Source organism: Anomaloglossus baeobatrachus, chromosome 6 (genome assembly GCF_048569485.1).
Source record: "Anomaloglossus baeobatrachus isolate aAnoBae1 chromosome 6, aAnoBae1.hap1, whole genome shotgun sequence".
Taxonomy (NCBI): Eukaryota; Metazoa; Chordata; class Amphibia; order Anura; family Aromobatidae; genus Anomaloglossus; species Anomaloglossus baeobatrachus.
In genome coordinates this window covers 73,321,478-73,336,429 of record NC_134358.1, presented here as the reverse complement: position 1 = coordinate 73,336,429, position 14,952 = coordinate 73,321,478, and the positions used below count along the sequence as shown (strand labels likewise).

Here is a 14,952-nt window from a genome sequence, read left to right as displayed (position 1 = left end):
ATACTTGGACATTCACTTTAGCACCTTGTTCACAAAATGCAATAGAACTATTCAGATATCATGGATCTTCTATGCTGGCAGATGTGGAAATTTATAATATGTCCTCATAGAGATTAGATTTGTAGCAAATTTTACATACCCTTTAAAATATTGCTCTGCCTACAAAACAGCTTGCCCAATTATTGTGGGAAAACATTACTATACATTGATTATCCCGCTTTCTTGTTGACCTGAACATTGCCTGCTCCATCTTCCTCTCTTTTTCTGCTAATGATAAGGAAACTCATAAAACACCTGAAGGCGTTTCTGCCTCTTGTAGATAAGGAAGGTGATATATTACATATGTAAATGTACATTGCCTTGTAAAAAGTTTTCATACCCCGGGAAGTTTTCCACATTTTTCATGTTACACCCACGAACATAAATGTAGTTTATTGTGATTTTATGTGATATACTAACACTAAGTTACAAGTATTTGTAATGTCTAAAGCAAAAGATACAGGGTTTTGTACATTTTTAAAAATATAAATCTGAAAATTGTGACCTGTATTTGTATACAGACCCCAAGAGTCAATACTTTGTAGGGTCACCTTTTGCTGCAGCTACTGTTGCAAGTCTTTTAGGGGATATCTCTACCAGCTTTGCACATCTAGAGGATGACAGTTTTTGCCTATCCCTCTGTAAAATAACTAGCTCCGTGAGATTGGATGGAGACGTCTGTTATCAGCAATTTTCAAACTTGAGACAGATTCTCAATGGGATTTAGGTCTGGATTTTGAATATGCTTTGATCTAACCATTGTAGCTCTGGCAGAATATTTGATTGTTGTCCTACTGGAAGATGAACCTATGGCACAGTCAAGTCTTTTTTACATCCTCTTAAAAGGTTTTCCTCCAGGATTGCCCTCTATTTAGCTCTATAAATCTTCCCATCAACTCTTACCAGCTTCCCTGTCTCTGCTGAAGAAAAGCCTCCCACCAGCATGATGCTACCACCATGTTCGACTCTGGGGATGGTGTTTTCAGGGTGCTGTGCAATATTAGTTTTCCACTATACAAAGCATTTTGCATTTATTCCCAAAATTTCTACTTTTGTCTCATCTGATAAGAGCAAATTCTTAGATATGCCTTGTAGGGGCCACACCTAGTATGTGGAAGAAGGTGCTTTGCTCAGACAAGACCAAATTAAAACTTTTTGGGCTAAATTCAAATTGCTATGTGTGGTGGAACGAACACTGCACATCACCCTGAAATCACCATCCCCACCGTCAAACATGGTGGTGGCAGCATCATGCTGTGGGGAGGCTTTTCTTCTGCAGTGACAAGGAAGCTGGTCAGAGTTGATGGTAAAAACCTGATGGAGACTGCTAATGTTTTGAGACTGGGGTATGGGTTCACCTTTCAGTAGGACAACGATCCTAAACATACTGCCAGAGCTACAATGGATGGTTGAGATCAAAGCATATTCACATGGGTTCAATTACATTCTAGATCTGCAGCAGATAACACTGATTGTAACAAAACTACACCAAGCAGTCCAGTAAGTGATACTTCGCTGGAATCAGGGTCTCTGATTCCCTTTAATACGGTAGTTTTCAGCTGAATAGCCTGACTGCTATTTTGATCACCATCATACACCTGTATTGCTCAGCCCCAGTAACTGTTCACGTGTTTCGTGTTTTGACAATGAAGTGGTGCATAGAAAGGTAATCACATCCACATAAAGCTGGAGGCTGACTACACAGGATCAAAAAGAATTTTTACTGACTGTAGAGAGCAGCTACCAGACAAGTATATGACCTGCACAATATACACATACACGGTGTATGGTGATGGTGGTAGTTTATGTGGAGTGGAGGGTCAGTAAGGGACAGCCGCCGAGGAGCGGGGGCACCGAGTAAGCTAGGGTGTTTAACACTCCGCTGGTAGGTAGGGGAAAATCATAGGGTCAGCATTAGGTTACCCCTACCCCTGCCTAACTATTATCTTTAAAACATCATTTTGATATCGATACGGTTGGCGCACTGGTCCCTCTCACCTTTCATCCACCTGTGTTTTGTGGCTATTTTATGTGACTGCATTGACAGTTTTTTAGTAAGTTGACTGAATAAAGACTTGGTATTTTAAATAGGGATTTTTTGGGCTTCTCTTGGATACCCGATATTTACCTTGGTTACAGCTTACCGCAGGCTGCCATTCAGATCGTTGCTCTTTCGCTGTCAAACACAGCGATGTGTGCTTCACAGCGGGAGAGCAACGTCCAAAAAAATTAACCAGCACTGTGTGTAACGAGCAGCGATTTCACAGCAGGGGCCAGATCGCTGCTCAGTGTCACACACAGCGAGATCGCTAATGAGGTCACTGCTGCGTCACAAAAACCGTGACTCAGCAGCGATCTCGCTATGTGAGAAGTACCCCTAAAGCCTGGCACATTAATGCTTTTATCTCAGAGAAGAGGTTGATTATCATGGATTTTGTTTCCTTGTAGGAACGGTGTCCCAAGCAATGAGTCTCAGAGTAACCTGAGTGCCGGAGAGAATCGGGTGCAAGTCCTGAAAACCAATCCAGTGAACCTTTCCCTCAACACAGAACCCGTAGAGTCCTCCAAGAGGGAACACTATAACAGCAGCTTATCCGGGAGCCCCACTTCTGCCCCCACTTCCCTGGTCACTGTGGTGAAAGCAGAGGAGTTTACCCCAGTGTTCATGTCCCCTTCAGTGACTTACAGGACGGACAGTGAAGAACCAAGAGGGGTTATTTTTGAGCAGACTCATTATGGAGCGCACATCAGCCAACATACAGCCTACCTCAAGGATGACCAGCGCAGTACCCCGGACAGCACCTACAATGAAAGCTTTAAGGAAACAGTATCTGATGTAAGAAAATAGATAAACACAGCTATAAAATGTATCGTGTATACACATATATACAATGTATATGTATATACACACAGACACATATCGTAGACACACTGGTGATATCAATGTGAAAGATTGGCAATCATTAGTGGGGAACAGTCTCTTTTCTGTGGTTTAAAATGAAAAAACTGACGGCACTTTCTAACAGGCAAGCGTGAACAATTCCATACTTTATGCACCTGTTCACAATTATCCGTTAGGAAGTGCCATCGGTTTCTTCATTTTCAATTATAGGGTCATGCCTTCTGACTGTGCACGCATTTCCCACCAGCTTAAGGCAATTTTTAATTTCTATTAGAAGTTTCCTGCCTGTCCATAAAATTGTAGGCTGTTTAACACAAGTAGAGGAATGGGTAGGGACCTAGTATAAAGAGATAAAATTGTAGTATTTTTCAGCCCAGTTAGAGGCATTTTAAGTATGGACTCGGCATAAAGAGATACGCCTTGACTCTGGCTGATGGGCTCACATAAAACTGGTCTTTTTAATACTCTAAAGGGGGCTTTACACGCTACGATATCCATGCCGATATCGCTAGCGTGCGTACCTGCCCCCATTGTTTGTGCGACACAGGCATATCGCTGCCCGTCACGCACAAAATCGCGCACCCCCATCAAACGGACTTACCTGCCCTGCGACGTCGCTCTGGCCGGCGATCCGCCTCCTTTTTAAGGGGGCGGGTCGTGCGGCGTCACAGCGACGTCACACGGCAGCCGTCCAATAGAAGTGGAGGGGCGGAAATAAGCGGGACGTAACATCCCGCCCACCTCATTCCTTCCGCATAGCCGGTGGAGGCAGGTTTCTCGCTCCTGCGGTGTCACACACAGCGATGTGTGCTGCCGCAGGAACGAGGGACAACATCGCTAATGAGCGTTAAACAATTTTTTGTTTTAGGACGACCTCTCTGGGGCAAACAATTTTGGCCGCTTTTGCAATCGTTTTAGGTCGCACAAAAGTGTCACACGCTGCGATATCGTTAATGACGCCGGATGTGCGTCACTAACGGCGTGACCCCGACGATAAAACATTAATGATATTGTAGCATGTAAAGCCCCCTTTAGTGTCTCAATGTTTAAAATGATTTCCTTAGCAGTAATCAGTAGGCACCTGTTCACACTTGTCTGTTAGGAAGGGTCGTCAATTTTCTTATTTTGTATTATGGGATCTTGACTTTTGACTTGGCACTTTTTCTCATCAGCTTGAGTGATTTTTAATTTCCTAGTGGCAGGTTTCTGCCTGCCCATAAAAGTGTAGGCTGTTTAGCACAAGTAGAGGAATAGGTAGGGACCCAGTATAAAGAGAGACGCCTTGATGCTGGTTGCTGGGCTCACATAAAACTGCCCATTTTATGCTCTAAGTGTCTCAATTTTTTTCCTTAGCAGTAATGCATGTCCAAAGTCCTGTATCCCATGTCTGTATATTTATTCTTTTCTATGATTATCCATCTTTCACATTGTCTGAGTTGCTCGTTATATTCTCTAGACATACTGTATATTCTATATATATACACTTATATTCTCTACCAAAAATTGTATATCCATAATTCATTACAGAACCCTTTTCGAGCTCAGATACTTCTACATCATAGATACTTTTTAAAGTATCCTTAAATATATTAATTTGTCCTTTTCCCCTATAAATAACCGTCATGGCAGTGTCCTCTGCTTGGTGCCCCCTTCTATATTCAAGGGCAGAAAATTACTACGAAGAGTTTCTTTCTGTATGCAAGATTGCTATCACAGGATTGCCACGTAATATCACATTTTTTGCAGTAAAGGCCACTGTGTTATCAAAGCTCATTACTATGGGTTTCCGGATCTGTGGCTATCAGGTGATCATTTGTGGGTTCTTTTTTACAGAAAGTGTTCTACAGATCCCCTGCTCCTGTCTTATGCTCATCCTCTGCCGTCTTCATCTTTTTCCAGCTTCCCTCTGGTCGGTCTCTAGCGATTTGTGACCTGCCGGCAGCTCTAGTGCTTCATGTAACGTGTCAGACGTTAGAACTCAATACAAGTCTATGAGAGCCTCATTCTGACCTCCTGGCTCTCATAGACTTGTATTGAATACTTGTGATATAACTTCTGACAGAAGTTACATGCACTAGGTGGCACCGTGGGAGTGGAATGATGCTGAAAAATGATGAAAACTCTTGAGGTTGAGCATACACCCAGGGGCCACTCCAGCGGTGAATGAAAACAAAAAAGCTGAAGTGGTGCTTTAAGTAATTTCTTTCTGTATAATAAGACAAAATCAAGCATAAAAAGCCAAAGACCACTCATAATTTTAATGATTTCATAAATGCCTGGCAGTGATGTAAAAAAAAAAGAAATTACATTTGTCTATGTCTATACTAAAATTTAGGAGTCACAATCGTGTGTATTTTAAGATTTTTTTTTTTTGGGCTTGGTGCAAACTTTGGAATGTTGCCATTTGCTGGTACTTTGCTGTATCCTGTAAAACAGGCTGATAAAATATTATAGAATACTACGTGCTAGACTTACCAGGCAGGGATTTGATGAGAAATGGCTCCCTAGACTGGACAGTGACTAATAGAGACAGGGCTTACCGGCCACTGGGGCATGTTAGACTCCTACTTCCCGTAATTTCAGGAAGAGTTTTCAGCAGGCTGCTTATCATCAGAGGCAGGATTACAATGACTGATAACACCTCTATATACAGTTGATAATACCCATCCACTAATCACAATAGGTGATGTCACAGCTGACCCTGCTCCCCCTCCCTTTACCATGACATTTGCACACATTCATTAGATGCTTCAACACAGATCAGGTCAGAGTCTGTTTATTGCTGCTAATGTACATGTGCACTTCCTGAAAGAGAAAGTTTTATAGTCTGAAAAAATAAATAAAAAAACAAACAATATTTACATTTACATAAACTTTAACATAAAAACCTGAATTAAATAATAGGTCATTTTGTGATACTAGTTTCTCTTTAACGGGACTCTGTCACCAGGTTTTTGCTCCCCATTTGAGAGCAACATAATGCAGAGACAAAGACCCTGATTCCAGCCACTTACTGAGCTATTTGCTGTCATTTTGATAAAATCAGTGTGTTCGCTGCTGCAGATCTAGCAGTTAAACAGAGCTCATGAATATGCTGGACTACATGCAGCGTGTGCCAAGTAGTCCTGTAATGATAATCTGCTGCTGATTTAAACAGTGATTTTAACAAAACTGCACTAAGCAGCCCAGTAAGTGACGCATCGCTAGAATCAGGATCTCTGCCCTTATATTATGCTGCTCTCAGATTAGGTGGCAAAAAACTGGTGACAAATTACCTTTAAAGGGACTGTCCGTTCAAAATGACTGTTCAAACCAAGCACATATGCTCCGTGCACCTTCCCCCTTGTTTTCTATGTATCACCACCCTCCTGCGCCTCTTGTAAAGTCAGAGCTGTCAATAAAGAAATAGGAGCAAAGAGGGGTATGGAGATCTATGGAAAACAAGTAGGTGGGAACATACACTGAACTGGGGTGCATTGGGTGCCTGTGCTTGGTTTGAACAGTCATTGTGTGCTGACAGACTCTGCTTGTTTTCCAGGAAGAGCGTCACTTTTGTCCTTGGGTGGAGTCTGGTATTGCAACTCTGCCTCAATCATTTGGATTATGTTGATAAAAGTGTAATACCAGACATAGCCATAGATGGCGCTGTTTTTGGAAAGTAAATCATTGTCTCTGCATCATCCAAAGTTATCAATAGTAGCCTCACTGATTATAATTCCTCACAACTAATACTATTTCTGTTTTCCTCCATACTAGAAATACCGGCCTTCATCAGTAGCGGACGACTTCATGTATGATCAAACAGCGAGGTATATTGTAAAGTTTATTTTATTACGCCATTAAATGTCCGGAGAATACACGGCTCATAAAGCTTGTTGTAGGTAAAGATGTAGTTGAGATACTGTGGCCATCACCTGTAGTAATAGTAATCCTATCCCATGTTTTCCCACACTATAGCACATTTCAGTACACTCTCGAAGCTACAAAGTCTCTCCGTCAGAAACAAGGGGAAGGACCAATGACGTACTTGAACAAAGGGCAATTTTACGCCGTCACTCTGAGCGAAACTGGAAGCAACAAATGTTTTAGACACCCGATCAGCAAAGTCAGGGTAAGAGGTCCTAAATTCACTAGTGTGTGTATATATATACCTATGTATGTAAAGCGCTGTGGAATTAACAGCACTATATAAATGAATAACTATTATTATTATTATTATTATTATTATATATGACATTCAGGTTGCAAATGCCAAACAAAAATTAAATCCAGTATAGTGCTGCTTTTCTCTTATTCCATCTTCAAGTATTGGTGTATTTTCAATCTGAAAAGCTAAATTCTCCAAGGTCATTCAATCACAGGGGTCATTTTAAAATCCCCACCTGCAGGAGATGAAACTTCAGCTTCATTACTATGAATACCTGATTACTCGTGCAGGCTGAAATAAGACATGCCATAGCCTTGGAAGCTGCAAACTTAGAAAAATCTGATTACTAGTGCAGGCTGAGATGAGAAGGGCCCTAGATTTGGAAGCTGCAACGTTATTTTAGCCCTTTCTACATAGTATGGAAAAAAAAAAATTTGTTTCAGTCTTTCATAACGCCGTTGTGTAGTCCATTAAAAGAGGGATACAAGGATAGATTCCAGGTTGGTATTCCTGGAAATGTAAGCAATGGGCATTAGTAAAAAGAGGAATCCAGCACCCAGGGAGAGTCTCGCAGAAATGGATAAAATAAAAAACCAAACATTTATTGAAAATTCATAAATATCCAAAAGACGTGGTTTAAAAATGGAAAGGTGACATGTAACTTACTTGTTTCAGACCCTAAAAATGTAGTCCTTTTTCATAGGTATAACACTACATGTGTGATAACAAATGTCATATGAGGTTTTTTTCCAATAGGGGGAACACTCTTAATCCAGGTTAAACTAACTAGTTAATTGATGTTTCAAGAAAGATTGCACCTGTGTGATGCATTGGGGGAGTAGAAGTCATTAATCTATAGATCATCATAGAAGAGTCTGGAGGGAGGGGAACAGAAGAGCGTCTGGAGGGAGGGGAACAGAAGAGCGTCTGGAGGGAGGGGAACAGAAGAGCGTCTGGAGGGAGGGGAGCAGGAGAGCGTCTGGAGGGAGGGGACCAGAAGAGCGTCTGGAGGGAGGGGACCAGAAGAGCGTCTGGAGGGAGGGGAGCAGGAGAGCGTCTGGAGGGAGGGGAGCAGGAGAGCGTCTGGAGGGAGGGAAGCAGGAGAGCGTCTGGAGGGAGGGGAGCAGGAGAGCGTCTGGAGGGAGGGGAGCAGGAGAGCGTCTGGAGGGAGGGGAGCAGGAGAGCGTCTGGAGGGAGGGGAGCAGGAGAGCGTCTGGAGGGAGGGGAACAGAAGAGCGTCTGGAGGGAGGGGAACAGAAGAGCGTCTGGAGGGAGGGGAGCAGGAGAGCGTCTGGAGGGAGGGGACCAGAAGACCGTCTGGAGGGAGGGGAACAGAAGAGCGTCTGGAGGGAGGGGAACAGAAGAGCGTCTGGAGGGAGGGGAGCAGAAGAGCGTCTGGAGGGAGGGGAGCAGGAGAGCGTCTGGAGGGAGGGGAGCAGGAGAGCGTCTGGAGGGAGGGGAACAGAAGAGCGTCTGGAGGGAGGGGAGCAGGAGAGCGTCTGGAGGGAGGGGAGCAGGAGAGCGTCTGGAGGGAGGGGAACAGAAGAGCGTCTGGAGGGAGGGGAGCAGGAGAGCGTCTGGAGGGAGGGGAGCAGGAGAGCGTCTGGAGGGAGGGGAGCAGGAGAGCGTCTGGAGGGAGGGGAACAGAAGAGCGTCTGGAGGGAGGGGAACAGAAGAGCGTCTGGAGGGAGGGGAACAGAAGAGCGTCTGGAGGGAGGGGAACAGAAGAGCGTCTGGAGGGAGGGGAGCAGGAGAGCGTCTGGAGGGAGGGGACCAGAAGAGCGTCTGGAGGGAGGGGACCAGAAGAGCGTCTGGAGGGAGGGGACCAGAAGAGCGTCTGGAGGGAGGGGAGCAGGAGAGCGTCTGGAGGGAGGGGACCAGAAGAGCGTCTGGAGGGAGGGGAACAGAAGAGCGTCTGGAGGGAGGGGAACAGAAGAGCGTCTGGAGGGAGGGGAGCAGAAGAGCGTCTGGAGGGAGGGGAGCAGGAGAGCGTCTGGAGGGAGGGGACCAGGAGAGCGTCTGGAGGGAGGGGAGCAGGAGAGCGTCTGGAGGGAGGGGAGCAGGAGAGCGTCTGGAGGGAGGGGAGCAGGAGAGCGTCTGGAGGGAGGGGAGCAGGAGAGCGTCTGGAGGGAGGGGAGCAGGAGAGCGTCTGGAGGGAGGGGAGCAGGAGAGCGTCTGGAGGGAGGGGAGCAGGAGAGCGTCTGGAGGGAGGGGAGCAGGAGAGCGTCTGGAGGGAGGGGAGCAGGAGAGCGTCTGGAGGGAGGGGAGCAGGAGAGCGTCTGGAGGGAGGGGAGCAGGAGAGCGTCTGGAGGGAGGGGAGCAGGAGAGCGTCTGGAGGGAGGGGAGCAGGAGAGCGTCTGGAGGGAGGGGAGCAGGAGAGCGTCTGGAGGGAGGGGAGCAGGAGAGCGTCTGGAGGGAGGGGAGCAGGAGAGCGTCTGGAGGAAAGGGAGCAGGAGTCTGGCAGCTGTTCTCTCGCAGAGGGCACAGGAGTGATCGGTTAAGCCAAGTGGAACAGAAAAATTTGTAGGACAAGGAGTTGTTTGGAGATAGGGTGACAGAAGTCTGGAGGGAGGAGGGAGGATGAGTGTTGAGGGAGGGAAACAGTGGAGTGTGCAGGGAGGCAGACAGAGGGGCTTAGAGAGAGAGAGGGAGTGGTCTGGAGGGAGAGAGAGAGGGATTGGTCTGGAGGGAGGGAGAGAGGGAGGGGGTCTGTGGGGAGGGAGAGAGAAGGGGGTCTGCGGGGAGGGAGGGGGTCTGCGGGGAGGGAGAGAGGGAGAGGGTCTGCGGGAGGGGGTTTGCGGGGACGGAGAGAGGGAGGGGGTTTGCCGGGAGGGAGAGAGGAAGGGGGTTTGCCAAGAGGGAGAGAGGAAGGGGGTTTGCCGGGAGGGAGAGAGGAAGGGGGTTTGCCGGGAGGGAGAGAGGGAGGGGGTTTGCGGGGAGGGAGAGAGGGAGGGGGTTTGCGGAGAGGTAGGGGGTTTGCGGGGAGGGAGAGAGGGAGGGGGTCTGCGGGGAGGGAGAGAGGTAGGGGGTCTGCGGGGAGGGAGAGAGGGAGGGGGTCTGCGGGGAGGGAGAGAGGGAGGGGGTCTGCGGGGAGGGAGAGAGGGAGGGGGTCTGCGGGGAGGGAGAGAGGGAGGGGGTCTGCGGGGAGGGAGAGAGGGAGGGGTCTGTGGGGAGGGAGGGAGAGACAGGAGGGGTCTGTGGGGAGGGAGGGAGAGACAGGAGGGGTCTGTGGGGAGGGAGGGAGAGAGGGGGGTCTGTGGGGAGGGAGAGGGGGGGGGTCTGTGGGGAGGGAGGGAGAGAGGGATGGGTCTGTGGGGAGGGAGAGAGGGGGGGTCTGCAGGGAGGGAGAGAGGGGGTCTGCGGGGATGGAGAGTGGGAGGGGTCTGCGGGGAGGTAGGGGTCTGCAGAGAGGGAGGGGTCTGTGGGGAGGGAGACATAGGGCTCTGCAGGGTGGGACACAGAAGAGTCTGAAGGGAGACAGAGGAGTCTGGCAGCGCTTCTCTCACCGGGGTCACAGGAGTGTTTGGCTAAGCCAAGTGTTCCAGTTTATAGGAGAGTCAAGACAGATTGATTTACCGATATCTACTGTGTATGGGGGACTTTACTTAAGAATTGCTATTTTATGGGGAACACAAGTATTTTCTAAAACAGACATGAAGAGAAGGAGGATCGTTCTCTGTAATCCGATTTCTTTTAGAAACTGCCACATGGTCAGAGAATCCTACCCAGAACTTTAGTGGACAAATCTACTCAATTTACATAAATTTTACAACTCAGCCTAACAATTTTCTGGAAATTTGTGACCAGGCTGAGGTGTGGCTGTGATCACGATCCCAGTGCGTGCATCTATCCACACTGTAACGGAAAGTTGTTATTGAGTTTCCCTTTACAACCATTTACAATAAAGCGGCGGCTACAGGTGTTAGAGTAAGAACCCCGGGGGGAACATCTGCAAGTGATCATCAGCACTGTACGTACATCAGACATATCTTTCACAGGTGATAATGTTTCCTTTGTAAGATGGCGTTGTGGGTGATGCAGCACAAAGGCGCATACGCTGGGCTGCGGCTCACATTCCCTTCCATATGTCCAAAGGTGATGCCTCTAGGCAGGTGAATATTTGTAGGTAATACCCAGGTAAAGCAAGTAAACTGCATATTGCCTCTGAGCTCGCAGATGTGACGTGCCCACAGGGTCTCTGGGGTTACTAGTCACAGGGTCGGTGCCGATTTGGGTTGTCACAGTGGCCTGGCCCCGTTCCGTGACCCCGGCGGTGTCAATAAATTGGGGATGGGGATGATGGGAGTAGTTATTTGTGATGCAACCCGTGGTGTGCGGCCAGTTTGTAGCCGCCGCTGCAGAAAGTCTCTCTTCTGGTGCAGATGGTGACGCAACTCAGGTGTTGCAGCTCTCCATAGGTATAGCTAGGCCCAAGGAAGGATGTTGGGAGTAGTAGTCGCCTATGGCGCAGGAGCGTTATGATGGCAGCGCCGGCAATGATGGGACGACACAGCGGGTGCAATTCAAGTTCTTTACCCACTGATGTTACAGCGGCTTTGGGGTGCCGTGTTCTGCTGTGATGGGCTCCAGCCGATCCCGGATAGTTCAGAGGTCAAGGCTTGTCTCCTTCTGTGTGTCCTTTGCAGTGGTCTTCCCTCCACCCCAGCTCCTGGGCTGTGGAACAGGTCACAGGTGCCTGCTGCACTCCCCACGAACCCTGGGATCCCCCTTCTTGCTAAGAACCCAGGCCGAGCCTCCAGCTCTGGACCACGGCCCACCCCCCTTTCTATGCAGTGTCTTGCGACGTGTCTTGCTGAGTCTGACCTGGCGCTTGTGTGGCACCCCAGTGGTCATGGGAGCCACAGTGGCGTTGTTCTCCTCTCCGCAGGGCAATGCTATGCCTGGAAGCAGCGGGGAGACCTATGCATGGTACAATCGCGCGCACACACACAACACTTCCTAATCCAGGCCAGAAGGGGGAGCTCAAGTCCTGTTTGGGGCGTGCTTCTCTGTGCATTCTGTGCTGGGGAGGGGTTAGAGAAAGTGAAACAGTAAGAGAGAACTCCGAACTCTAGCAGCAGTGAAAGGAAACGGTCGCTGTTTAAGAGCTGTCTCAAGTTTTCCAGGACCGAGCACTGAATCAGGACACCGGGTCCTCGACTGTCAGTTACTAACGGCCCAGCAGTAAACCCGGAGGGCAGGAGGTTCCACGCCACCTGGCCCAACAAAGACTCCCAAGGCACAGAAGCATAATAGAGCCCCGGGCCGCAGAAGTACCAGCGGGCCCTACATCTGGCTCACGCTGCCCGCCACAAGGGACAAGGCAAATTGCACCTAGGAAGAGGGATGCTGTGCTGCTCCAGGCCACAGCGACCCACATTGAGAGCACATTAAGGAAGGCCTCCAACATACCTGGTAGAGAAGGGACTTCTCACTGCTCCCCGGCCGACCGGACCACTGTAACCTGGGACTATAACAACCGACCAGTGAAAGGTAAAAGGAAACTACCAGCCTGTGTCGTCCAGTTACTGTCGGCGTCCTCAGTTACATTCTCCAGTGTACAACACTATAGACTACCACTCTATCATCCTCCCCGGGGCCCGCTCCACCTGTGAGGAACAGAAACATCTTAGCTGCTATTACCATCCGCCCCGGAGGACAGCGACAGCAGTGGCGGCTATTCCCTTGCCACGTATCGCAGGTGGCGTCACGAGACAAATCCTCCACCATCATCACCTCCCAACCCTTCTTTATTGTACACCTCGGGGCCACGAAACCGGGCGATGGCCACCCGTGACATCCTCAGACCCGACATCACCGAGCCCGGTGACGAGTAAAGTTAACCCCTTGCCCCGTGGGTGCTACACTTGCTGCGCCTGGAGCTAACTGAATGCTGTGTGTGATAGCTCCTCACTTCCTCTGCAGGTGCCCCGCCTCCCGGGTTTTTTAACTAGTGGGCAAGAGATCCCATACCTCATGATGGCCACCCCTGGCACCTACCCTGGCCCGGTCCCAGGGACAGAGCTCACGAGTTGTGTTGAACGTGTTGTGAGGGTTTACCAGTGAGGACCTCCTCCGTATTCGAGATGAATACTGCACCCTGGTTGAGGTACAGTACCCTGTGGCGCCTAAAGCCGCAGGGGCGCCACAGATGCATATGGAAAACTGTAGGACACCTCTTCATTGTTTCACTAAAGAATTTCTCACAATATTTTACACCACCATTTTACAGTTGGTTCCTCATTACCTTTGCCAAAATTGAAAGGGTTGCCCCATAAACAATATATTACCTATTTACTGGATATGGATAACTATGTGACTGCAGGGGCTCCTAATAGAGAGACCTCTCTGATCACAGGAGTTGGGGAGCCTAAAGTCCTCTGTGTGAGTGGTACTGAGCATGTGCACTCATTGCTTTATTTACGTACATCTCACACTTGGGCCCAATGTGGGTCTCGACTTTAAAACCAAGCAATCAAACATTATCACCTATTCTTGGATAAATGTATAGGAAAACCCTTTTATGGACTCCAAATTCAATGGACATAGTAGCAAACTGATAAAAGAAAAACTTGGCACACCAAAAAAGATGTAAGGAATATATTGTACAGGCAGTCCAGAAAGATGGTAACGTTTCGACCCCTTCATTTGGGTCTTCATCAGACACAATAGATTCTTGTACAGGATATGCCTTTAAGATGATGATACTATGAAAATTCACCGAGAGATTTACAGAAAAATCAGACTACTGTGATGTATGGATATAATGGCGCAGTACACAATGTTGGAGGGCACACCAAATTAAAGGCATATCCTGTACAACAATCAATTGTGTTTGATGAAGACCCAAATATGGTGGGTGAAACATCATTTTTCTGGACTTGCCTCTACAATGAATTCCTTATATCTATTTTGAAGTGACAAGATCTTCTTTTATTCATTGATGGGTTCAACCCTCCTTGAGCCCCCATTTTTCAAGTTTGCCATAAACCTCACTCTAATAGACACACATGTGACGCCCCTGGACTAGTCTGAGTGTCACAGGCAACTACACTCCTTTTTTTTTTTATGGTGCAGAACCCACCCTCCATGGTTCTTGAATCCAAACTTTTGGTATTGCTTCCATCAGCATTCAAATCCTAGTCACCTCACACCACACCCTGTCAGGCACACCAGTGAGCGGTCTAGCTGGAATAGGGCCACCCGCTTAGGGGTCAGGCAGACTGGTGAGAGGGACTTAGTCAGCTGAGTGGTAGCCCTCAGAGAGTGAGGAGCTAGGGGAGTTGTAGCTCCCTGGGAGACTTTGGCTAGGTCGCAGACGGTGGTCTGGGACCGGAGGAGTCGGAGACCCAGTCGCAGGGTATTGGAGAAAGGAGCCAGACTTAGTTTTGGAGAACAGTCAGCACCGGAATATCTAGTAACCGGACTGGTACCAAGCACTGCGAGGTACTGGACCCTAGATCAGGGAGTAGCTTCACGCAACCTTATAATTAACCTGTGGAGGATAGTCTCTTTATGAACTTTCCCCAAGAGCTCAGAGATCGAAGGTACCAACACGAGACGATGTGGCCCACTGAAATCCCAAGTGTCAGCCATCAAGAGCACAGCTCCTCTATCAACATATAGGGAGCAGGACCCTGAAAGCTTCAGGCCGAGGGGTCACTCAGAAACGTCTAAACACCAGTGTAAGGAGGCAGGTCAGGACCTTCAGCAATACCAACGGGAACGGATTCTCGGACGAGCGCCCCCAAGTGGCAGCGGCACCCAGAGACTTGGTTTACTCATGTGTCTGAGTCTACTTGATGGTCGCTCCAACATCCACACGGCCTGAGTGAGTACGCTGCCCCCCCCCACCCCCCCACTT

General features: G+C 48.4%; 1 protein-coding gene across 1 annotated transcript in view; it reads left to right on the top strand.

The window, feature by feature from the left end:
• GRHL2 (grainyhead like transcription factor 2) overlaps nucleotides 1-14,952 on the top strand; it is a 213,684-nt gene that overhangs the window by 99,656 nt on the left and 99,076 nt on the right. Inside the window, exons 4-6 of the mRNA XM_075353034.1 lie at nucleotides 2,488-2,875; nucleotides 6,698-6,750; nucleotides 6,899-7,052. Of these exons, the coding sequence (XP_075209149.1) occupies nucleotides 2,488-2,875; nucleotides 6,698-6,750; nucleotides 6,899-7,052 (595 nt within the window). The remainder of the gene's footprint in view (nucleotides 1-2,487; nucleotides 2,876-6,697; nucleotides 6,751-6,898; nucleotides 7,053-14,952) is intronic.